The sequence below is a fragment of the Triturus cristatus genome, chromosome 4_2, assembly GCF_964204655.1.
Source record: "Triturus cristatus chromosome 4_2, aTriCri1.1, whole genome shotgun sequence".
NCBI lineage: Eukaryota > Metazoa > Chordata > Amphibia > Caudata > Salamandridae > Triturus > Triturus cristatus.
This window is the reverse complement of record NC_140586.1, coordinates 164,216,772-164,241,957: the sequence shown is the minus strand read 5'-3', so window position 1 is coordinate 164,241,957 and position 25,186 is coordinate 164,216,772. Positions and strand designations below refer to the sequence as shown.

Here is a 25,186-nt window from a genome sequence, read left to right as displayed (position 1 = left end):
TCGTTTATTTATACAGTGTGTTCAACTAACAATTGTCTCAGGGCTCCTCTATCCAAGTGGGAGATGGCCTGCATTAAATGCACGTTGTGCTGGCAATGAAATAAGTTTTGAAAGGTCAAGCCCCAAAGCTCATTTTTGGACTAGACTAAACAAAACTTTTTTCAAATCGTGCTTTCTGACTGTACTGTTTTCATCCCATAACAAATGCTCTCAAAAGATGAGGTTTAGAATAGAGTATTCACCTGCAATTTGTAGACACTGTAAACATTCTGACGTTTAAAGAGAACTTACTGCCTCTCTCATCAGTGCATTCGTACAATCCAGTTTAGCTGAACAGCACATTTATGATTTGGCTTATCAATGAATGTTTTTTTCCAACGAATGCAAATGGTTTTAAATGCAGAGAACACAACTGATCCAATTGGCACTCCAAAAGTGGGTTCAAATTGCCCAAGTGTTTTATTTTATTTGGTGCAGTTAGTAAAAACAGTTATACCAAAAAGCTGGGGGGCACGCACATCAATACATAGGGCTCTATTACCCAGGGCCCCAGTCTTAAGCCTGATCAATTGAGTCCGCCTAGCCTCATCCATTTCAAGCAAACCGAGTCTCGTGGTAGAAAAGTTATCATGAGGACCACTGTACACGAGGGGGCTTTATGTCTAGGCACCTTGAAGAGTGGCTTTATGGTAACGTCAAATAGTAAGGGGTGTGGAGGTGACCCTTGCGGTAGAAGATTCAAGATTGACTCACTGTGTCCAAGCCTATAACAGGCATTGGCATGGCCAATAGGTCTCGCCTTTGGGACCTTATAAGTGTTTAGCCATGCAACAGTTAATGTTGTTGCAGTAAGGATATTGTGCTGCATAACTAAATACTTATAAGGTCCCAAAGCGAGACCTATTGGATATGCCAATGCTTGTTTTACATTGTTAGCCAATTACTCCTTAATGTTGTGATGTCTGGAAATCTGGTCTCTGGAGCAGAAGATTAAAAGAGGTACCTGTGTCGGAAGAACTTGCGCTCCCTCCTGCCTTTCTCTTAGTCTTTACCATTTCTAGAAATAATAAAATATTCAAGACTTACAGAACTTAACCCCAAATCTCTCTCCCAGGACCCCGGACTGTGTTCAAAGCTAGGAGGCTGCTGTCCGGGAGCAGTGAAGTCCGAAGTTAGCGAAGGGGAGGGGGGTGGGGGGTCCGCAGGGAGCACAGAGGGAGGAAGAGAGACAAAGGGAGAGAGGGAGGGAGAGCGACAGAGGTCAGAGGGCTGTGGCGGAGGAGAAAGGGAAGAGGGACAAAGGAAAATGGGCACAGAAAAAGGGGGTGATGGGAGAGAGGAATGTGGGAAAGAGGGGTGGTAGCTCCAAGGGAGATAGGATAGAAGAAACTGAGAGGACAGAGGTGAAGGAAGGAGGAGGCATGGAGTGGTAGCAGGAAGGAGAGAACGTGAAGTGAGAGAGTGAGGTAGGGGTGGGAGAGGGAGGAGGAAAGACTGAGGTAGTGGTGAGATAGGGAATGAGACAGTGAGGAAAGGGTGAGAGGGAGCGAGAGGTAAATGTGAGAGAGGGAGAGATGCAGGAGTGAGAGGGAAAAGAAGAAAGAGGGAAGGCTACTAGAGGTGACACGTGGTGCAGGAGTGCTACAGCGGAGGGGAGGACGTGCAGAGAGACAGTAGGGGAAGGGAGTGAGCGCAGAGGAGAAAAGGGGAAGAGGAGAGGCGGTAGTAGAGAGAAGGGGAGCAGCGGATAGGGAGAGGGGGGAATCACAGAGTTAGGAGAAAGGAGGATAGATGATAGAGATATAAAGTTTGGGGGTAGTTGGGGGTGGGCATGAGGAAGAGCAGAGCAGAACATGGGGGAGTGATAGAGAAGAGAGGGGGGCGAGGAGAGCAGGAGTGAAGACGGGGTCATGAGAAGGATACATTAGAGATGTAGAAGAGAGAGAGGAGGGAAGCTTATGCTAGAATGTCGAAAGGAGACCTTGTCGTCTGAAGTAATTTATTATAACCAGAGTTGAGACTCCTGTAAAGTGCGGACATTGACACCTTGCGCTCTATGAATCTGGTTTATGAATGTCTCTGATGCAAACTCGAGGGTTAGGGGGAAAGAGTTCTTTTCCAGAGGAGAGCGGAGCGCTAGCCTTCGGTTGACACAGTGGGCCTCAGTGTGAAGGAGCTATCTTGCACTCATCCCTCAGGCCTTCTCCTGAGAGGCCTTGGGAAGGATAGAACACAACAAAAGAGAAGTGGATTGCAACCAGCATTCTTTAGCACACTGACAATCCCTCATCGCGATCACTCTAAAAGCGAAAGTGATCGCGATGACTCATGCTAGGGATGCGCGCGCAGCAGCGGGGGGGGTATGGTGCTGATGGCTGGGCGAGAAGGATCCACCCCTGATGCTTGCTGCTTCTTGTTGAGAAAAGCCCCTGAGTCACCAGAATTTGAAACTTCCAGGACGCCCAGCGCTGTGAGGAGAAGATAAACGGCGAAAGAACAGGGGGCACAGTCAAGGAAGGTGGAGAGAATAGGCACAAAGGCAGGAGGACAGAAAGAACAGTAAAGAAAAACAAATGTGAGAAAAAGTGCGAGACAAGAAACATTTCAAATGGTATGAAAGAATTCTAGATGTGAAGGGATGTGAGAAAATGAATTAGGGGAAAGGCGTGATATAGGAAAAAGAAGAGAAAGGCACCCAAAAAATGGCAACAGAAAGATAAACTATGTAGAACAGACATTGAAAGAGGAGAAAGTGGGTTGATCATTTGAAGATCAAAAAATGAAGGTAGATTATGTGTGCTGGCGTGAGGTCTCACACTGACAATCCCGCATCGCGATCACTGTAAAAGCGAAAGTGATCGAGATGACGCACACTAGGGATGCGCACGCAGCAGCGGGGGGAGGGGTATGGTGCTGAAGGCTGGCGCAGGATGGCTGGGCGAGAAGGGAGGGGGGGGAATGCGGGGAGCAGCTGTGCACGTGCACTCTAGCTTGTCGCCAGCACAAAAGGTGGGTAGCATTTTCTAAACCCACCTACTAAATGTCTCGCCAGACCAGCACATGCTGGTCTGGCGAGATCAGCATGCGCTGGTCAAAGAAAGAAATCATCAAATGGCATATTTAGTGACTTTAGACTGACCCAATGACTGTGTCCGTGCAAGACAGCCAATGGAAGAAGTGGGCGTCACCCAAAAAATGCAAAAGATGAATTGACACTTTAACAGACCAACAGGTTATGAGAGCCAACCAAAAGCCCTATATGTAGCTTTATATTCAAATGTATTTTTATGGAACTATAAAAAGTGTAAAAAGCGATCTCTATGCCAGGCCTAGAAAGGAGAATGGGAACCGACCTGCCTTCAAACTTTCTGATTTTGTCGATGCACTCCTAAAATATTTCCCTATGTCCTAGAACTTGAAAAGATTGTAGGGAACACTGTGCAGCTATCCTAAAGACAGGTTTTCTTGCAGGGCCATCCTCAATGCAATAGGCAGAGGCCCTTACCTTGACGGTTGGGCATGTGATTTATGCAACACAACAGTCACTGTACTACATAGTTGTGGACTTTCTAGCAACATTTTACACAATGAAAAGGTGATCAAATGAAAAAATGTTGCACAGTAATTTACGCGACTAGGTAATCTAAATTGTCATCTATATGTACAGGGGAACTTGTGCTGCCTTTAAATGCAATAGTCTGAGCCTATAATATGCCAGTTTGGTGTGAAAGAATCCTGTGTGGCCAACACCTCCCAATATCATTTAAATAGTTAAATGGAAAAAGAGGACTAGATTATGCATTTATACTTGGGATGGAAGACGAGCACGCTGCATTATATATATAATACATAATGTAGTAATCCTGTACAGAGTCCCATTATGTCTGAAGCGAAGCCTATGCTTTCTGTAGAGATACATTATGGCAAATTTTTAAAAATCAACTAGGAGAAAACAAAGATAATTTGCTAAATTGCAGACCCTCTTAAATGATCTGGTCCTTCATGGGTGTGGAATGTTATAGTCTATCTACTTGTCCATGGGATAGGTTGCTTCATTAAACTACATGGCCAATAAAAAAAATAATTAAAAAAACACGTGTTCCTTTGGTGCCACGTAGTGCATCGACAAATTATGGCAGTTATGGTATTACATTAAAGCTCCGATATTAGCCTGATTATATTAGGGCTCATACTGTAGTAGGGCTTAAATTTCAACCATTTCCTTATTTTGCCACCTTTCCACAGATCTGCATCGCGGGTTGGAGGTAGTGCCAAGCAATAGTTCCAGGGTCAGAATGCCCTTTTGACTGTTCAAACCTATTAAACTGCATGTTTAGGGGTTTTCTCCAGCTCTTCCCTAATCTTTTCCCAAACTGAGAAAGGTTTGAAATTTACTCCTGATAATGTCAGATGTAAAACTTCTACCAGGGTTGGGAGAAAACCCTGTGGTTTGTTGGAGCTACCCAGTCCAGGATGGCCTGGGTCTTGTGTTGTACCTGGCCTCCACCCACAAGGTGGCCCAAATACACCACAGTACCCTGTCCAATCTGGCATTTGGATGCCTTGATAGTGAGACCTGCATTTTGTAGAGCCTTTAAAATCTTCCGAAGGTGGATCAGGTGATCCTGCCAGGTGGAGCTAAAGACAGCAAAATCATCAAGATAAGCTGCACTAAAGGACTCCAGCCCAGCCAGGATATGGTTCCACAACCTCTGGAAGGTGGCAGGGGCATTCTTTAACCCAAAAGGCATCACAGTAAACTGATAATGCCCATCAGGTGTGGAGAATGCAGTCTTTTCTTTTGCTCCTGGGGCCATGCCAATCTGCCCGTACCCTGCAGTTAAGTCAAAGGTACTGAGGAATTGGGCTGCCCCTAATTTATCTATCAGCTCATCTGCTCTTGGAATAGGGTGAGCATCTGTCTTGGTGACAGAGTTGAGCCCACTATAGTCCACACAGAACCTCATCTCTCTTTCCACCCTGTTGATGAGGTTTGGGGACCAGAACCACTGGGCTAGCCCAGGGGCTCTCAGAGGGTTCAATGACCCCTAACTCCAGCATCTTGCTGACCTCAGCTCTGATGCTTTCCTTGACTTGGTATGACTGGCGATAGATTTTGTTCTGGACAGATGCACTGTCACCAGTGTCCACATCATGGGTACACCAGTTTGTCAGACCAGGGGTCAGGGAAAAGAGGCTAGCATACTGTTGCAAGACTTGCTTGCCGTCAGTCTGCTGTTGGGCAGAGAGGGTGTCTGAAAAGATCACACCATCTACTGACCCATCTTGTGGGCTGTAGGAGAGAAGGTCAGGGAGAGGTTTACTCTCTGCTTCCTGTTCCTCATCAGTCACCATCAGCATGGTGATGTCAGCCCTGTCATTGTAGAGCTTAAGGCGGTTCACATGGATAACCCTTTTGGGTGTCCTGCTAGTGCCCAGGTCAACTAAATAGGTAACCTCACTCTTCCTCTCTAGAATAGGGTATGGGTCACTCCATCTATCTTGGAGGGCCCTTGGTGCCACTGGCTCCAAAACCCACACCTGTTGCCCAGGTTGAAATTCAACCAGTGCAGCTTTTGGTCATACCAGTGCTTCTGAAGCTCCTGGCTGGCCTCAAGTTTCTTGGACACTTTCTCCATATACTCAGCCATTCAGGACCTTAGGCCAAGCACATAGTCCACTAGGTCTTGTTTGGGCTCTTAAAGAGGCCTCTCCCAGCCCTCTTTTACAAGGCAAAGTGGTCCCCTTACAGATGACCAAACAGAAGTTCAAAGGGTGAGAAACCTACTCCCTACTGTGGTACTTCTCTGTAAGCGAAAAGCAGGCATGGTAACAGGACATCCCATCTCCTTTTGAGTTTTTCAGGGAGACCCATGATCCTGCCTTTCAATGTCTTGTTGAATCTCTCAACCAGGCCATTGGTTTGTGGATGGTAGGGTGTAGTAAACTTGTACTGCACTCCACACTCCTTCCACATGTGTGTCAGGTAAGCAGACATTAAGTTGGAACCTCTGTCTGAAACCACCTCCTTAGGAAACCCTACCCTGGTGAAGACACCCAGGAGGGCCTTGGCTACTGTAGGGGCTGTAGTAGTCCTAAGTGGAATTGCTTCACCGTACCTAGTAGCATGATCCACTACTACTAGTATAAATGTGTTCCCTGAGGCTGTGGGATGTTCAAGTGGACCCACAATGTCCACTCCTACCCTTTCAAAGGGCACCCCCACCACTGGTAGTGGGATGAGGGGGGTCTTTGGGTGGCCACCTGTCTTGCCACTGGCTTGACAGGTAACACAGGAGCTCACAAACTCCTTCACCTTTTGGTGCATCTGGGGCCAGTAAAAGTGACTCACTAACCTTTCCCAAGTTTTGGATTGCCCCAGATGTCCAGCTAGGGGGATGTCATGAGCAAGTTAGGAGGAACTCCCTGTACTTCTGTGGCACTACCACCCTTCTGGTGGATCCAGGAGTGGGGTTTCTTGCCTCAGCATACAGTAATCCCTCTTCCCAATAAGCTCTGTGGGTACCACTGACCTCTCCCTTTGCTTCTGAAACAGCTTGCTGCCTCAGGCTTTCAAGAGTGGGACAGTCTCGCTGACCCTGGCACAGCTCTTCCATAGAGGGTCCCCCTGGGCCCAAGAGTTCAACCTGGTAAGGCTCAAGTTCCATGGGCTCAGTTCCCTCAGGGGTATCCAAATCCTCTCCCAGTGGAGAGGAGGGGTCCTGAATGTTTTGCTGTACAGAAGCCAGTTCCCCAGTCTTCTTACCTTTTCTCTTGGTTGGTTGGACCATTATTTCAGGCTCCAGACCTACTTTTTCACACTTCCTCTTGCTCTGGTTTGCACACACACCAATTCAGGGAAGCCCAGCATGGCTGCATGGGCCTTTAGCTCAACCTCAGCCCAGGCTGAGGTTTCCAGATCATTTCCTAGCAGACATGCAGCTGGCAACTTTGGAGAGACCACTACCTGTTTCAGGCCAGTAACCCCTTCCCCCGCATAATGTCACCATGGCCATGGGATGACTAGTGGTGACACTTAGCATTGGTGACTGGGTAAGACTTCCCAATCAAATATTGCTCAGGGGAAACCAGTGTGTCTTACACCATAGTGACACTGGCACCTGCATCCCTCAGAGCTTCCACCCTAGTTCCATTCACCCAGGGGTACTGCAAATATTTCTTTAAGATGGGTGGCCACACAGCTAGAGTGGCAAACTCCACTTCCCCCAGTGAGACTAGACTTGCTTCAGTGTGTTCCCAGATTTGCTCAGGGTACACTTCTGATCCCATTTGTATACTTGTTGCCCCAGAAGTAGCTGTACTGGGTGTCTTAGGGGCTTTGTTGTGGGGGCAAGATTTATCTACAGTTAGGCGTCCTGAACTCTTACAATTATTACAGCAGGCCTTTAAGGGATCAAAATTCTTCCCCCTATAGGGTTGAGGCACATAGGGAGAAGTTTGGGTCGCACCCCCCTGAAAAGGTTTTTGGGGCCCTTTGGAAGACTCAGACTTTTTATCTTGGGGATTCTCACCACCTTTCCCCTGGGGAGGTTTTGTGACCACCTTCTTCTGTTCACCCCCAGTGGTTGTCCTTGTCACCCTAGTCTTGACCCAGTGGTCTGCCTTCTTTCCCAATTCTTGGGGAGAAATTAGACCTAGGTCTACCAAATGCTGATGCAACTTTTCATTTGTGCAATTACTATATATGTTCCTTCATGAACAAATTGTACAATCAAGTAAAATCCTGCACACCATGTCCAGCTAACCAACCATCCAGTGTCTTTACTGAGAAGTCTACAAAGTCAATCCAGGACTGGGTCTGGGTTTTGTGAGCCCCCCTGAATCCAATTCTATACTCCAAATCCTTCAATCAGTCTTCCTCGTGAGTTCATAGGATCCTGCCTCTGGCCCAGAGAGGGTCAGAAGCCTGTCTCTGCAGTTACCAGAGAACAGTTCCCACAGGAGTGCCCCCCAGAGAGGTTTCTTTACTTTTCTGATGTCACAAGCCCCCTCAAAGGCTGTGAACCATTTGGTGATGTCATCACCTTCCTCAAATTTAGGGACAATCCCTTTGGGGATTTTAGGATCAGAAGTTTCCTCCCTATCCTCGTTTTATTATTGCTGCCACCATTGATGGGTGCTAAACCCATCTCTCTCCTTTCTTTTTCTAGAGCCAGGACTCTAGCTCCAATCTTTTGTCCAGCCTTGCTAAAAGGCTGTCCTCTTTACTGGTGGGTCCCCCAGTGATCTCTCTGGTACCAGGGTCACCTGTGTGACCTCTAGGTTCCCAGATGCTAATTCTTGGATTGAAGGGTATGGGGGCCCTCTCCTCCCTAGGGAATAGCGTGGGGGGGGGGGGGGGGTCATTATCCACCTCCTCGTCTTCCCTTTTCTCATCTGACTGGCCATCACCATGTTCAGATGGGTGGTCCTTGGCATACTCAGCCAAGAGTTCCTGGAGCCCTAGTTTGGTTGGATGCAGGCCCATTGGTATATTTTCAAGTTTGCATAGGGACCTCAATTCCTTGAAAGACAAGTGTAAGTAAGGTGTGAGGTCGAGCTCCTCCACCAGGTCCATGTTATTATTTTCATTAATAGCTGGGTTTGTTGGAGTCATTCTAACCTGACAGTTAGAATCCTCGACGCTGAATATAGGGACTTATTTTTCTAAAATTCTAATGGGACTTAAGCAAGGCCCCCACAATATGGCCGCGTGTGAGGTTGCTGGGGGACCAGTCATCTGTCCTACCCCCCTTAGAAACATCCCGCAGAGGGGGATCGGCGGCATAATCGGGTCGCGTTGGAAGTGCCTCAGGGACCCACAATTTGCCCCCACCCCCCTCCTCTCCCGGAGCAGTCTTGGGCTATCGAGGCGCCCACGCCGGCAGTCGGTTGGGCCAGATACAACTGTAAAGTATAGGAAGGAACACAACAACAACTGGTCTATTCTATTGGGCGCCTTCCAAAATCGTAGTGGGGGACAGGCGGCACAACCGTGCTCTCCGTCTCCACCCACCCCCTTCCCAAGAGTCATTCCAGGCCCACAGTGGCGCCCATATCGGCGGTCACTCTGTCCGCGTGAGCATACATTGGGTCTCTGAGACTGGGGATTGTTGCGGTCAAGAGGCAGGGATACACAACTGGGACGCATGCGGGCCTCTCTTTCTAATCTGCGACACCTGCGCTTCGGCGGTCGGTCGGACCGCGCCCACGTGACAGAGCTCCCGGCGGAGTGGGGCCCCCGGGGTGTCTTGTTGGCCCGGGTGCTGAGACGACTGCTGACCGGTGCCCATTCGGCAGTCGTCGTTGTAGCTGGAGGTCTACGCGCCTGTGCCCTGCCCGGCTCGTCCTGGGCCTGCGGGGGGAGCACGGAGGGCAGTTATGATGAGGGATAAAGGTGGCAGCGGCCCGACCAAACAGGGCCCCATAGACAAGTTCACAGGCTAGGGAGTGGCGGAGGGAGCCTCCGGGGGCCAATCGGGAGCCATGTCAGACAACGCGGCCCTCATGGCGGCCATCACTCAGTCCAGGGACATGTTGGATGCAAAAATAGGAGCAGTTGGTTCGGACGATATGCTGTTGCGACAAGATCTGCGCAATGCGGTGTCCCGTATCACGGAGGCCGAGACCCGTATCTCTGGTGTAGAAGATGTCTCCTTGCTGAAGCAGAAGGTTGCAATAAACGGCTCTCCTTCTACACCCCCAACCGCCAGCTATGCTCCGCTGACCTCTCACTCGCCACCGTCACGCATGTCCCAAAAACAACCACCGGCGGGAGATCCTTCTCCCACCTCGCCGCCAAGACATGGAACACCCTCCCACTGAGCCTACGACAGACCCAAGACCTGCTGACCTTCAGGAGGATACTGAAGACCTGGCTGTTCGATCAGTAGCAGCCCCCCCCCCCCCCCCCCTAGCGCCTTGAGACCCTCGCGGGTAAGTAGTGCGCGTAACAAATGACTGATTGATTGAACGATGGACTGTCCAGAAGGGCCTTGCGCTCAGAGTGGAGGACGCAGAAGGACCGACCTGACGCAATAACCTCCGATTCGTTGGGTTTCCGGAGGGCTGTGAAGAGGGTAAGATGGAACGATTCCTTACGAAGTGGTTAGAGAGCTGGCTTCCACCAAGGCCATGCCCCGATGCTTTGTAGTGGAGCGGGCCCACAGAGCACTTATGCAGAAACACCCGGTGGTGGCTCGCCCACGGCCAGTTATAGCAAAACTGTTAAACTATCTCGATAGGGATGCTATACTGAAGCAGGCTCGAACCAAAGAACCTCTGCTGTACAATAATATGCGCATCCTTATCTTTCCTGGTTACACAAGGCAATTCCAGCAACAGCCCGCCTGAGACCTTAAGCTTCCATACGCACTATTGTTTCCGGCTCGCCTACGGGTCGTATTTCGCTCCCGCACCCACTTCTTTGACACCCCGGAGGAAGTGTTTAAGTGGACAGACGAAACAGTGCGGGTGAGGCCACACACGCCACCTGGATGGGAGTCAGACTCCTCGTCGAGCGAGGCGGTTTGGGGGTGCCCCCGAGGTCAACGACAGAGGAGTAATAGAAGATAAAGATCCCGGCGGCGTTCCCAGTCATGCGGTGCCTCCTCTCGGGGGGCCCTACACCAGGGCGATAGTCATTGGGATCCTAACGTATAATATCAGTGAGGTGCTGCAGTCAAATTGGGTATTTCTCTGGGGAGTCCTGAAGTGGGCTGGTCTCTCCGCCAGGATTCTGCTGGTGGGAAGCATGCCCGGAGGGCATAGGCTGTGAGTTGGGGATCCATTGCTTGAAGCAGTGCCCATCCCCCCGTTGGGTATTGGGGACTAGCCCTCCCGCGACAGATACTTCAGTGTTATTGAGGTATGGGGTGGGGTGGGTTTGTTGGGTGAGGGTTGTTCATGTCTACAGATCGCACGTCCACTAAAGGCCCGTTACATTTTCCACATGCATCGCCACAGCTCGTCATCCATTTTGAAAGAGGATGCGCCCGCCCCCCCCCATGGCTAGTGTACCCGACAGAGGACAGGTGACCCCGGGCAGCCTCCGCATTATTAGCTGGAATGTACACGGGCCCTGGATAAAATCAAACGTGGGGCCATACTTCACCAGGCAAAGAGGGCTAAGCGGATGTTCTTATGCTACAAGAAGCGCACCTTATGGGTACGAATGCCCTTTGCTTGCAACGCTATGGGTTCCAACAGGTCTTCCATGCCGGATTTACGAGGGGTTCACGGGGAGTAGCGATCCTGGTGGACCGTAGAGTTTCCTACACGCATATACAGCAGTGGACCGACACACAGGGGCACTATCTGTTTATTCGGGGGAGGACCCCCTAGTTCTGGGCAGTGTGTATGCTCCCCCCCCCCCCCCCCACAATGGAATCTGATAGAGAAAATGCAATCCCTGTGGGCCGATATGCCGGATGACCCATCCGCAGTGGGCAGGGACTGGGACGACGTTATGGCCATGGTCATGGATAGGTCTGGGGTTGGGGGTAGCCCCAGGAGCGGTCTTCCCACGAAACTACATTCATTGGTAACGGGGCTGGATTGGGTTGATGCATGGCGGCGTATTCACGGCGATTCCCGGGGATACACCTACCTCTCGGCGGTCCACAAATCATTCTCCAAAATGGACTATATCTTTGTTCCCCGGGCGGCGGTCAGTAGGGTGGCGTCGGCGGACATTTTGCCCCGAAGCCTCTCAGATCATTCCCCGGTATCCATAGAGCTTTATATCAGCAGGGGGAAGCAACCATTTCGGAGGCGCCTCTCAGTGTGGCACTTACAGAACTACGAATATGGGACACATATGAGCGAAGCAATTGCCCAGTACCTGATGACTAACGAGGGGTCTGTTTCTAGCGCCGCCACTCTGTGGGAGGGGCTGAAGCCCACTCTCCGTGGGGCAGACATATCTTGGTGCGCGGCGGCTCGCAGGAAGCCTAGGGAGGAACTGACTCGCGCAGAAGCGGACGTAGTGGCACTTGAGCATCAGAATTGGGAGGCAGGGGGGAGACCAGTGTGTGCGACAATTGGTTCTTGCCCAACAGGCTTGTACTGCCCTACTGATGGACAAAGCACGGCAGGTCTGGCAGGCGACGCGCAGCATGATATACCAATGGGGGGGGGACAAGTCCAGCAAGATGCTGCGTCGACTGTCAGGGCACCTTCCACTCCCAGGCCCTCCCGGGAATTCTGGACTCGGCGGGAACACAGATTACAGACCCTCCTGCCATAGCGGAGAGTTTCGCTACATACTATGCGGATCTTTATGCCCCCCCCCCCCCGGGAATGTCTGTCAGCGTCCACCATTGACCAGTTCATAACAGACCTCCCTGTGTCGAACGACGTACGGGATCAGCTGGAGGCCCCTTTGACAGACGAGGAGCTGGGAGTGGCCTTGGGAGAGCTCAACCCCGGGACCTAACGGGTTTCCAAGTGAATTCTTCTGACGCTATAATGTACAGTTGGCCCAACCTTATCGGGCGGTGGTGGAAGAGGCCCGCTCCCCCCAGATTGGAGGCATGCAGAGGTGGTGGTGGTGTTCCATAAGCCCGGTCGTTCCCCAGAGCAACATGCCTCATACCGCCCCATTTCTCTCAAACGTGGAGGCCAAAGTTCTAGCAAAGGCTATAGCCAATCGCCTCTTGCCCCATATTACTATGCTGGTGCACCCTGATCAGGCGGGGTTTATGCCCCAGAGGGCAACCAGACATTAGGAGGGCACATGTGGCGGTAGCAGCTATTCGGCAGACCGGGGAACTGGCGGCACTTCTTTTGGCGGCTATGGAAAGGGTTCGACTCCCTGAGCTGGGTGTACCTATTCGCATTGTTAAGCAGACTTAATCTGGGCCCACGCTTCCTTTCTTATATAAAGCTCCTATACATGGATCTGACGGCGTTGGTACGGGTAGCGGGCGCGACCTCCTCCACTTTTGCTATTAAAAGAGGCACACGGCAGGGATGCCCTCTGTCTCCATATTTATTCGCCCTAGTCATGGAGCCCCTAGCGGTGTGGGTGGGCGGGCATGGATGCACAGGTACGGGGCTTCGAGTGGGCCACGGGTCTGTGATAGGATAGCGCCTTACAGCAGCTGACAGGACAGGGCCATGGCTTCTGCGTATTATGCAGATCGTTGGGGTGACGTCGGGTCTCTATATGAATCCCCGCAAATCCACATTGTGGGCTCTGGGGGATCGGGTGAGAATGGGCACATGGGCGTCCTCGGTCCAGTTGGCTGCAAGAGGCCTGAAATATCTGGGGGTATTTCTATCGGACGTACCAGCAATCGCCTGTGAGCGAAACCTGGACCCGGTGTGGGAGCAGGTTTGTGCAGACCTTAAGTCCAGGTCCCGTATGCCCCTGACACTGTTCGGTAGATCGCCAATATTCAAGATGGTGGCACTTCCCCGGCTCCTCTACCAGCTACAGAATCATCCGTACCCGATCCCACCTAGATGGTTCCGGCTGGTGAATTCTGCGCTTGGGCAATTCTTGTGGGAAGGGGGAAAGGTGCGCATAGCATTGCGTACATGCTTCCTATCCACCTATTGTGGAGGTCTCGCGTCCTCGGATATTCTATCATACTACCAGGGCTCGCACTTGCTGGTCCTTAATGAGTGGTGGTACAGTGATAGGGGAGACCCAGCGTTTGCGCTAGAACGACAACTCATGGGACGCCACTCACTACACACACTTTTGTACTCTGTGCAGCTGCGGGGTACGTTACCACCGGCCACGCAGGTGATGTTTTCTGTTTGGAGGCAGGCGCTACGGCGTATGGATTGGTGGAATACCCTGACTGAGGAGACCCCTCTGTGGAATAATGGGCGCCTGCCCCAATTGCCGGCCTTGCAGGGTTTCCGGGGATGGGACGACATTGGTATCTCAACCCTGGAAGATGTCCTGAGGGGCACGACAAGCCATTCCGGGACCTCCAGAAGGAATTCCTTATACCACAGTCACAATTTTATCGATACTTCCAGTTTCGCCATGCCCTGTCCCCCAGTCTGCGGGGTCTTGAGTCCCGCTCCGAATTTAGCCCACTGGAAGCAAACGTTTTTATGGGGGACTTACAAGAAAATAAGATTTCCCGAATCTAGCAATCCCTAGTCACTCACTGCTCCCCCACACTTCAAAAGCTCCAGGGAGACTGGGAGGAGGATGAGGGCAGTCAGGAGGAGGACTGGAGGGAGTCCTTGGCAGCCCCACGGGGTACTGCCATAGCGATGCGACTCCGCCTGGTCCAGTTCAAATAGCTCCACAGGGTCTACTTTACTAGGGCACAGTTGTGGCGGGCAGGGCTGATCGCTTCCCCAGAGTGTCTTCGCTGTGGTCAGGAGGAGGGCACGTTCATACACATGGTCTGGCGGTGTACATCCCTGGATCGCTTTTGGAGGGGGGGGGGGGTCTTTGCATGTCTTTCCGAGGTCCTGGGATGGGAGCTCCCTCGTGCACCGCAGTTGGCCCTGCTCCATGTTATGGAGGGGATAGGTGGCATCGTCTACAAACGGCATCTCATGCTATTAGGCTTCACACTGGCGAAGCGAGACATTGCTAAAGCGTGGAAGGCGGCGCGGGCCCCCTCGGTGGCTGCATGGAAGAATGGTTTGGATTTTTGCATGGGATTGGAGCAACCTATCTTTGTAGCCAGGGGATGCCTGCGAAGCATTATAAAATATGGAAACAATGGGCGGACTATCTAGGCCTGTGGTTGGACCCGCAGTGGTAGCGGAGACTCATTTATCGGTCTAGTTTCTTGGTCTGTAAAGATGGAGGGGAGGGAGTGCATGTTATGCTAGGATGTTTCGATTTCACATCTAGGCTGTGGACAAGACTATGCGGACTTAGTGCGATCGGGGGTCTAAATCATTTAATGTGTCCTTGTTATGCATTTTGCCAACAAAATTCGATTGTTTTCATGGTTCTATATGGTCTGATTCGGCAGAAGTCCCTGGTGTGCAGAGCCCTGCGTTGTGTATGCAATTTGACGAATAAAATAGGTTTTCAAAAAAAAAAAAAAAAAAGGATTGAAATGATTCTAAATTATATGGCTTTCCTCGTGGTGTGTGTCTATGTTAGATTTTTCAAGAAACAAGGATTGCTGTGAAAAATGACAGTGATTACAGTGTTAAAAGACCATATTTTAAGGTCCGTTTAACTAAAATCGAATTGACAAAGACAGATAGGCACGTATATCCATTTAAAGATGGCGGCAGTTTTCAATTTTCCATAGTCCGCTCTCTATGGCCATAATCGGCGGCTAATGAAAGAGGAAATGGATGCATTTAAAAGCGCTGCCAGAATGCAACCGATTACTTTCGGTTTGTGTACAGAAGCAAGGAGCGTGCACAGAGACTCTTCAGTCCCGGTAAGTGGCGTATGTGGGTTACGCTATACCAGTCACTTCCTTTGAGGCTTTGCTTGCGAGGAAGATTTTAATATTTCGATTTAGCACTATGAGGGGGGACTCTATGCAGACAGCCCGACTAGCGGCAGGGCACATTTGATGCTGCTTTTTTTTAAGCTTACGGGCAAGCGGCAACCTGGGGGAAAGGTTTCGACATTCTTTTATTTTAAAAAGGGGGGGGGGGATGTCTGTGTAGAATTAAAAAGCATACAATGAGTTTGAAGGGTATTGGTGAGGGATTATTTCTTAATTGACAATAGAAAAAGTCATAGTACCGCACTCCATATATTGAAGGGTAGGGAGCGTTGTTAATTTAATAAAAATATTTAAAAGCAGGCACGTGTATGCACAACACACTGCAAATGCTTGATAAAGCGTCAACAGTTCTAATGTGGCATTTGTCATTTCAGAGGCCGGTTAGTTTGGAAGCGTGTACACGGGATTTGACAGGGTGCCGTTTCATGCCAAGTAAAAAGATTTTTATAACTCTGAGGGCCATAGCTCCTGTGGCTGAGATAACACTAAGTGAGGATTAAGGTATAAATATCTTCTTTGCTTTACAAATCACGTAGGGATACATTGAAAACTTTATCCCAATAGATCTAAAAATTAAAACAATGACTTGGTTTATATTTCCTTATTTGCAGTGTAACCAGTGAGGTTGTGTCCCGAATGTTACACAACTCATATGAGCACGCAAAAAGAACAAGAAAAAGAACTTACTAAGGTGAAAAACGTTGTGTGGATATTGCATTAAGGAAGAGAAGTAAAATTTAAAATAAAGTATCTTTGGTCTAGGATAATCCCTTTTTAATGCCAACACATAGTGTATATTATATTTTCTAGGGAAGACATTCAAGCCCCTAGTGCCTTTTTTAGCACTGAGACCACATTGAAAAGGAAGCGGTCTGTGGGGAGAGAAAGACCCCCCTAGTGCACACTATCTGGTGAGTAACACCCCGATAAACAATATGATGAGTTTATTAGAAAATTGGGTATGTTAGATGATGAATGTGGTATGCATGGTGGTGATTGGAAGCAAGTGTGTGTTATGTCTGGCACCAACGATGGAACCAAGATTGTAATATAAATGATCTGAACTATGTTTAATGAAACGTTTTTAAGCTCATTGCTCATGAAATGTTTATATGAAAAATAAAATTTAATATAAAAATATGAGATTCTATTATGGTTTTTAACATTTGATTTTATATTGACATTTTTTTTTAGATACATGTGGGGGGAGACCTTACATAAAATTCTTAAGCCTGAAGAAGGCGGTGAATCCAATTATACCACCGAAACGCGTCGCTTTGGTTAAGAAAAGCACCCAAGCAACACCTGGTCTAAGTAGTAAAAAATAAAAGGAGGAACGTGATTGAATATCAATCCAGGGTCACCAATAATATTTGTGTACAAACTTGGAGGGCTGACTGAATTCATTTGGTTGATGAAACTGTTTTTATATATAAAAAAAAAGCTTTATACATTCTCCTTTTTTGTGTAAGAAATATTTTTATATTATGTGAATTGAAGCTACATGTGTTTTTTAATCTTTTTGTACATTCATTGAATCTATAAGGATCCTAAAAATAAAGAAAGTATATAGAATTTATGTTTTTGGTTTCTATTTGTTGCCGATGAATGCGATATTGAAGGATGATTGAGAGTTATCTAGGTATGTTTTAATAGAAGAGCCCAAAGGGAATGTTCTTTTTGACCGAAGTGTTTCTCCGATGGGCCTCGATTCGACGGTGGCAGAACAGTTGGGTGGGGAGATCACAGAGCGGGAGGTTCGAGGAGCAATTAAAAGATGGCAAGGGATAAGGTGCCCAGATTAGACGGGTTTCCAACAGAATTTTATGCTGCCTTTGCACCTGATCTTGAATCTAGACTAACACTCTAATGACTCCGGACAGCGTGACCAACTTTCGTCCTCGCTGTGGGAAACTGCAGTTGTATGACTCCCTAAAGAGACATGGAAGCTCTTCTACTCTATTTTTATCGCCCCCCCTCTCTATGTTAAATGCAGATTATAAAATTTTGAGTGCAATATTGGAAACCTAGCTGCTCCTCCACCTGTGTACCTTAACTCACCTGGATCAAAAAGGTTTTATTCCACAATGTAGTACCATGCCTAATCGACAATTATTTCTAGCGCTGTATCGTCGGGATTATCTCGTCCCCGGAGGCCCTGGTCATCTCATTAGACATCGGGATGGTGTCGGATTTGCTCCGCTGGAAATTCCTATATGTCACTATGCTTAATATGGGCCTGCCTTTTCTCAAATGGACAAAGCAGCTTTGCACCAGCCCTCTTGCCAGGATTCGTACTGGTGCACTGATATCAGACTCCTTCACAGTTGAGTGGGGAATTCGGCATGGTTGCCTCCTTTATTATTTGTGTTGGTCTTTGCCTGCACGTCTCGTCTGGGCCTTCACTATCAGGGGGGGGGGGGGGGGGGGGGGAGGACACCGCCCTCTTGGGAGCAATAGAAGCATTGACAAACTGCAGGACTCACTCGTGACGAGGTCAATTAGGACAAATTGTGCACCTATCCCCAGCGGAGGGATGCCCGCGAATGTGGCCATATTCCCTCAACACAGATGTTACAGTGGGAACGATATATGGTGCAGTACCTTGGCATAGCATTATACCGCTCTCCAGACTCGCTATATAAGGTGAACTATGGGAGTGTGCTGACCAGGCTGCGTTGCTCAGTTAACTTCTGGACCAAGTTGTCTCTTTCGATTAACCGTCTTGTGGCATTATCAAAAATAATATGCTACCACAGCTACTTTATCTTTTTGCAGCCCTCCAGTTGAAACTGCCCCAAAGAATCTTTCAGGAACTTGATGGTTGCTCTCACTTTGAGGCACTTGCTGTTGCTAAATTGCTCTCTAGGAACAGCATTTACCTGTGGCTGAGGGGGGCCTAAAGGCTCGCGACTTGTAAATATATTACCTAGCGGCAGTTACAGTGGGTGGCGTGCCTTTCTCTGGGAGGACGAATCGACTGCAGAGTGTGGCTCTCCCTCCAAGGATTGACCAGACAGACTTCCCTGTTAGTCCTGCACTGTGCTTGCCGGGCCTTTAAGAACATTCAGCAGTCAGTATGGCTACTGACAGGTTTTTGGATCTGGCCCCAATTCTCGCCCGCTGGCAAATTGACTGAGCAGGAAGTCTCTTCGGGTTCCTGAAGTTTACCGCTTGGGGGCGGGAAATGATGAGGTGGGCAGACTGCGAAAGAGGCAATCCGCTGAGAAGCAGCCAGGGGGTTATAAGAGTGCTGATACTGCCAGTTTGGGATGTCATTTTGCGTTTGGAACGAGGGGGCCGGGTAACTGACAGACCCTTCTAGAGACTCCATGTTGCGCTTGGACGCTGGTGCGTCGGCCCACATGCCGGCTGGCTCCGGGTAATGGCACTTATTTTTTCCATGATCCTCCTATTCTGCTGCCCCACCCTGGTTGTCAGTGGGAATCACAGAGGTGTGACACCGGTACAGATGTGAGAGGGTGAGCTTGACTCAACTGCGTTAGTTGTCTGTATGTCCCGCTCTTGATGGATCCTGTGCCTCCTCTATCCAGGGCGGGTCTTCCTACTGGTGGGAATGTAATCATTATTACCCACTGTGCCTTTCTTATAATATCTCGTACTCCGATTATAACTGATTTGTCCCTACGCACAGCCTGCCGACGATAGTGGATCTTTGCTGTATACCTTGGATTTGATGTGAGCTGTTGCAAAATGTAATTTTTTTTTTTTTTTAGAGAAAATATAAATAAAACAAGTATGTATGGGCGCAGAGGAATATCCACTCCAGTGAATACCACTCAGCTCCCTTTAAGCACTGCACTGAAGTGGTACTTCACAGGGCTGGAAGAGGGAGCAGTCACTGTTTAAAAATCAACGGACAGTAAATTTTAATCTGCAATGGCTTTTAAACAAAGAGGGACTAATCTCTCTACCTTCCACGTTTAAAACCATTCACAGAGCGGATTTTATTCCGCAGGAATAATTAGTAATTCTGTGTTACCCGAGTAACAGGGAATTGCAAAATACCTCGAAACACGTGTCCAGGGATGGCTAATGCTACATTTACTTCCTTTCAACACTGTGGCACAGACGTACTCGCCGTCGCCACTACATGGACCATAGTTCCTTGGGGCAACTTGCTGGTAAGACGAGCAGTGTGCGGCCAATTGGATGTGTAGTACTGAGGCTCCCTTGAGCTATTGGGCCGACGGGCCCTGGACCAGCACCTGCGCGCCATGAGTGGTACGTTACCTGTTAATACGTCTTTGGCAGTCTACGCGGCACCCCATTACACTCACCTACTCCCTGCTGACGAGAGGCAACTACCTCGAAACACGTGTCCAGGGATGGCTAATGCTACATTTACTTCCTTTCAACACTGTGGCACAGGCGTACTCGCCGTCGCCACTACATGGACCATAGTTCCTTGGGGCAACTTGCTGGTAAAACGAGCAGTGTGCGGCCAATTGGATGTGTTGTACTGAGGCTCCCTTGAGCTATTGGGCCGACGGGCCCTGGACCAGCACCTGCGCGCCATGAGTGGTACGTTACCTGTTAATACGTCTTTGGCAGTCTACGCGGCACCCCATTACACTCACCTACTCCCTGCTGACGAGAGGCAACTACCTCGAAACACGTGTCCAGGGATGGCTAATGCTACATTTACTTCCTTTCAACACTGTGGCACAGGCGTACTCGCCGTCGCCACTACATGGACCATAGTTCCCTGGGGCAACTTGCTGGTAAGACGAGCAGTGTGCGGCCAATTGGATGGGAATTGCAAAATTACTAAAATACAGCCGGAGGACCCGTAAACAATATCAGACCTACCGGCTTTTCGAATGCTTGTTTGTTTTCTGGTTTCCCAATATCTGTTTAAAACTGGTTGCACTGATATCCCATCATGAATATTTCTGGGAAATACTCGCATGCATCAACACATTTTACTAAATGATGCTTCAAAAAAACATTAGCTACAACTTCACAGTAGTTAAACTTTTTCCTAGTTGCATTTTTTGGTGAACATTTTATTTTGAAAGCAAGGAAAGTCAATCTTTCTTTTAAGCTTCTGCAGATTTTTTTTTATGCCGTTTTAAATAGCGCGAACTTGACCCGAAGCTATCAGAGCGCTTTACACGAGCACCAGTTGCATTACAGACTGACACATTCATTTTTGTTGGGCACGGGGAGATTAAGTGATTTGCCCAGAATCGGAGGATGTTGAGCGACCCTGCCGAGACTCAAACCTGGTTCTCCAGCTTAGAGGTCGACCACTTTAGCTGCAAGCGAAAACATCCTGTCCCAATATTTGCATATAATTAAAGTGCATGGTCTGTAGTCTCATTGTTAAACTTTGCAAACACGTGTATGCATTTTTACACTGGAACCAATGTCAGAAGTGCAGACCGAGCTTAGAGTTCCTTACAGCGCTCACCCTAATAAGAAAGGTTTTTATATTACTAAACCATAAATACAAATTCAAACAGCATTACTATACTGGCACAAATATTGCTGTGGTCCTTCTACTCACAAAAAGTACAATTACAGCCACTTCAAATTTTTGGTTAACTGCAATTTTATGTAGTTCTTAATAGAGTAGTTGTTACACTCAAAGAGGTGGTCAGTGAGAGTTCTCGCCTAAAGCCTACCTAAATCTCACCAGAACTATGATGGACAGTCGATCAAGGTATTTAGAGAGGCCGATTTAAGTGAATACGTGCCCACTGGATCTACGATCAGAGATTCGGCTCATGGGTTGCAAAGTGAACCTCAGCTAAACGGAGGCCTCAGGACTGATTAAATTGCTAATAGAAAGACTTTAATCTGCATGGAGTACCAAGTTACATACACATTTAGAAATGTGCCACCAGTAGTGAACGTGTGACCCCTCTAAGGATTTAACAAATAAAAGTGCGTACCAACTTTAAGAAAAATAATTCTGAGCCGCCCGAGATCCCGCCAAGGATGCTGGGCTTAAGCGAGATGTTTAAACTATGGCTAAATGCCAATTTAAGCGCATATCACCAACCAGCATTGGCGATCATTCAGTACTCCCCGGGCTTGATTACTTACGGAATAGTAGAAAACTTTCACTTTATGCTTAAATGTATACCAATGCAGAGATTAAAGCATGCAGTCACATGGGTTTGAATCACAAGGCTGGACGAATCTACCGGATAGTCTGATCAGATTTAATCTATCTTTAAGATTTTAGGGGCTTGGTCAGGCATGGGATGAGAGCATGCAACTATGTAGCACAATATGCTTTGCTGACTGAGGACATCATATAGGAATGTCAGGTCTGATCTTACTGCACTGATTCAGAAGACTTCTGGTATTCCCATCAGGGCAAGCAGCACATTCTATATGTCCCCTATTATAAGAACGCACTGAATGCCTCCAAGTGTTCGTGTTCAGAGATGATGCACTATGTCCATCCAACTATGTAGAAACAGTAAAGTATTTGGGATAAGGGATGGTTTCTAAATGCTTTAATATAAATAAATACACATGCATATTTTTTTGTTCCAAGAAATTTTGTATTCCAACATTTGGTTAAAGTGGGGAGGATCTGTAGGGAACAATGTGCCCGCACTATTTTAATAAAAACAGTTGGTTTAAAAAAAACGCAGTAGAAAAGTTAATGCAGACAGTTAAGTAGCCTCGGCAGAAAAGGAAATTGAGGTGGGTTTCCTGTACTGTGAAGCCAAAGGAAGAAACAGAGCAAAGGAGACCCACGCCTTGCCACCAGGGTGCCCATTATATAAAAGAAATTGAAGTGTGTGCATTTGCTCAATCAGCAAATGTTACGGTGGCTTCGGTGCCAGAAGGGGTTTAAATTGATGGAGTCACTTTAAGATTTGCGATAAGAATTTTTTTTTGGGGGGGGGGGGGGGGGGATGATGCAAGGGTGTTGCCAGCTCAGTTCTGGAGTTAGTACTTTCAATTTATATTTATAAAATACGTTTGCACTATGTACAGACTTTGTGTTCTATTTTAAGAGCACTTGTTTTAGCTTACATTAAAATCTTTTGCAAAAGCATTTTATATACTGGGAGATGCAATTTTAAAATAACGGCTTACATATTCACAGTGCTTCCTGTTAGCGGCTGGAACCTCAGCACCAAAAATGCACAATTCACTAGTATTACCCACTGCACCAAACCAAAATTCAATTCGTGGATCTCTGGTTATACGTACAGACTTCTGCAATGATCTCATTAACGAACAGAAGTAAATAACGTAAAATACCGCATTTCCCACTGAACGGTTTAGCTTGAATTAATTTTACATTTAAGATGTGTGCGCTATTATAAATGCAGTTACCATAAAGGGAACAAGAATTGGCAATGCATCAGTTTTGCCTATGTAATGAATAAAGAGTTATTTTCATCAATCATCGTCCGGGAGAAGGGAAAAAAGCTCATAGACATAACATGAGTGGAGCATGTGGAGGAGCGGCCAGAGTTGTCTCCAGGGGTAGTGATCCCCGTTCTAGTCTCAGGGGCACCACGCAATATCCTGCTATTCAAATCCCTTAATCTCTCTGCAATAGTAAAAGGCAAAGCTTAATGAAAATATAGTTCCACCACAGTGGATGTTAACAGTATTTGGGTGGCAGGAAACTGATAAGAGAAGCAGACGAGGGACAAGCATTGGTAAATGCAGGGAAATATGCTACAGCCAACAAAAATGGAAGAAAGGTAAGTGGCACGCACAGAAACCAATGAGAAGCCAGGAAAGAGGAGGCGGGATTTAAGTCCCTTTAAGTTTAAATTTAAAACAATAGATTTCTCTGGAGGCGAAGCCTAAAGACCAACAAAATATTAACATTATACATTTTTCTTCTTCATTTTAGCCACTTCTGACCCCGCCCCCATTTAACTAAAGATTACAATTCCCTGTCCTTTTCAATCCGCTGGTCCAAAAGTAAACTGAACGAAACCCCTCTTAAACGAGCAACATGACAGTCAGTTCCTTTAACCGATCATTATGCCAGAATATCACACCTACTAGAAATTCCAAGTTAACTGTGCAAGACAGCAATCATCTTTGACAAGATTTTCCTGTGCAATTAAAGAACAGAATCAAGTTGGCTTTACGATTAAAAATGTAATGCATGGACATTAAATTAAACAAGTACGATTGCAAAGCCGTAACAACAACAAATGTAGAATAATATTCTTCCAAAAGTAAACTATGATCTGGTAAAAAAAAGAAAAGAAATGTACACTACTCTTAAAGATTTCATGTCTTCACGTGATAGTATTAAGTAGGCCTTCATCTAGTCTTTATAGAGAAAAAAAGACAGTAAATAAATTCAACCTCGTGCAACACCCACACAAATTATTCTGTCTGCCTGCATGTTCGGTGTCACGGAGCCCCTTGTGAACGATGAAATGCTACGGTACACATTTTGGAATATACAACTATAAAACTATCCAGAATATTAGGCTATTCTCTTCTCGGGTCATGTCATGAACCTGCTAAAATGTGCTATGACTAGAGTCCACGGATGCGTCCTAGTGTGGATAAACAAAAGATAACGCCTTCTCAGGTGTAGGAGGTTATGTCCTGAAAGGCCGTGCTGGCATAGGAGGGATGCATCCGAACACCCCCTTCTCGGAAATTAAACGGACAGCACGAACCCCGACTCCCCTTTCACCACCCAGACTCACATGGTCGGGTTGGGCACGGGCCTTGGCCTTTTCCCGTGGATCTAGAAGGCCTCTCTCCTCCCCGTCGGCGCCTGTCTTATTCTCAAGAGGGTCTATGGATTATCAGATACGTCTCGCGTCGTGTCTAAGAACTGCTTCCTCTAAATCAGACAGGTAATAGCCTCTCTCGGTTTGTCACTGCCCGCTTCTTCCTCGCGATCACCTCCACCTCGCGCGCTCGCTGAGCCCGGCTAAAAACAAACATAGAAATAGGACATGTAAATGACTAAAATGGCTGCATGCTATATAGCAATGCACTACCAGATTGGCCATTTTTAAACATGGGTGTGATATATATCTCATCAGCGGAAAAAAGGAAATGAAAAGAAAACACATAGTGAACTGATAACAGCATACAATATTCTAAGTTTTAATAATCACATATAACAAGGATGTTGTGGCCTCAATTAAAATAACAACTTTATTTTATGAATTTACATTTGTAATAACGCGGCGTACGTTGTGGCCGTTTCAGGTGTCAATTTATCAATAAACAACTGCTCCTTCCAGGTGTTTGTTTCCCATCCTTTCTTATAACGCTACAAAATAATTTTCTTGATAATAGCTGACAAATGCAAAGCGCTAATGGCCGGACACTGTAGTCCGTCCTCTGTGCTGTTGCAACGCACGGTGACGCAGCGAAATTTACAGCCGTTACGTTCACGTTTTCTAGCAAACTCCATCGTCTTCCACGTTCCGACCTCCCATCCCTCCTGCTTTTATGGTGCGTCCACTTTGAATATGCCCGCTTGCCGGGCGCTCTGTTCGCGCCATGGGTTGCTCATTATGTGGAGGCAGCACAAACAGTACGCGCGCGTGTTGTGGGAGCTGTCCTTAATACCAAACTGTCAACTAGGGTTGCCCAGGCAACGTCTTGCCTAGTGTAGTGTGGAAGCCATTTTGAGACGGGTGGTGCCTATAATTTATTTTTTATTTTTTCCGAGTCATATAGCGCGAACTCGACCCGAAGGTATTGGAGCGCTTTACATGAGCACCACTCACGTTACTCAA

At 47.7% G+C, this 25,186-nt stretch overlaps 1 protein-coding gene across 3 annotated transcripts in view; it reads right to left on the bottom strand.

Annotated features, from left to right (window-relative positions):
- The window catches only part of PTGES3 (prostaglandin E synthase 3), a 217,638-nt gene extending 193,245 nt beyond the window's left edge, over positions 1–24,393 (bottom strand). The window contains exon 1 of one of the 3 annotated variants that reach the window (XM_085600959.1): positions 24,137–24,393. In XM_085600959.1, coding sequence (XP_085457085.1) covers positions 24,137–24,138 — 2 coding nt within the window. In that variant the 5' untranslated portion in view covers positions 24,139–24,393. The remainder of the gene's footprint in view (positions 1–24,136) is intronic. The other 2 variants (XM_085600960.1, XM_085600961.1) reach the window with 2 other exon arrangements.
- Positions 24,394–25,186: the final 793 nt, after the last annotated feature.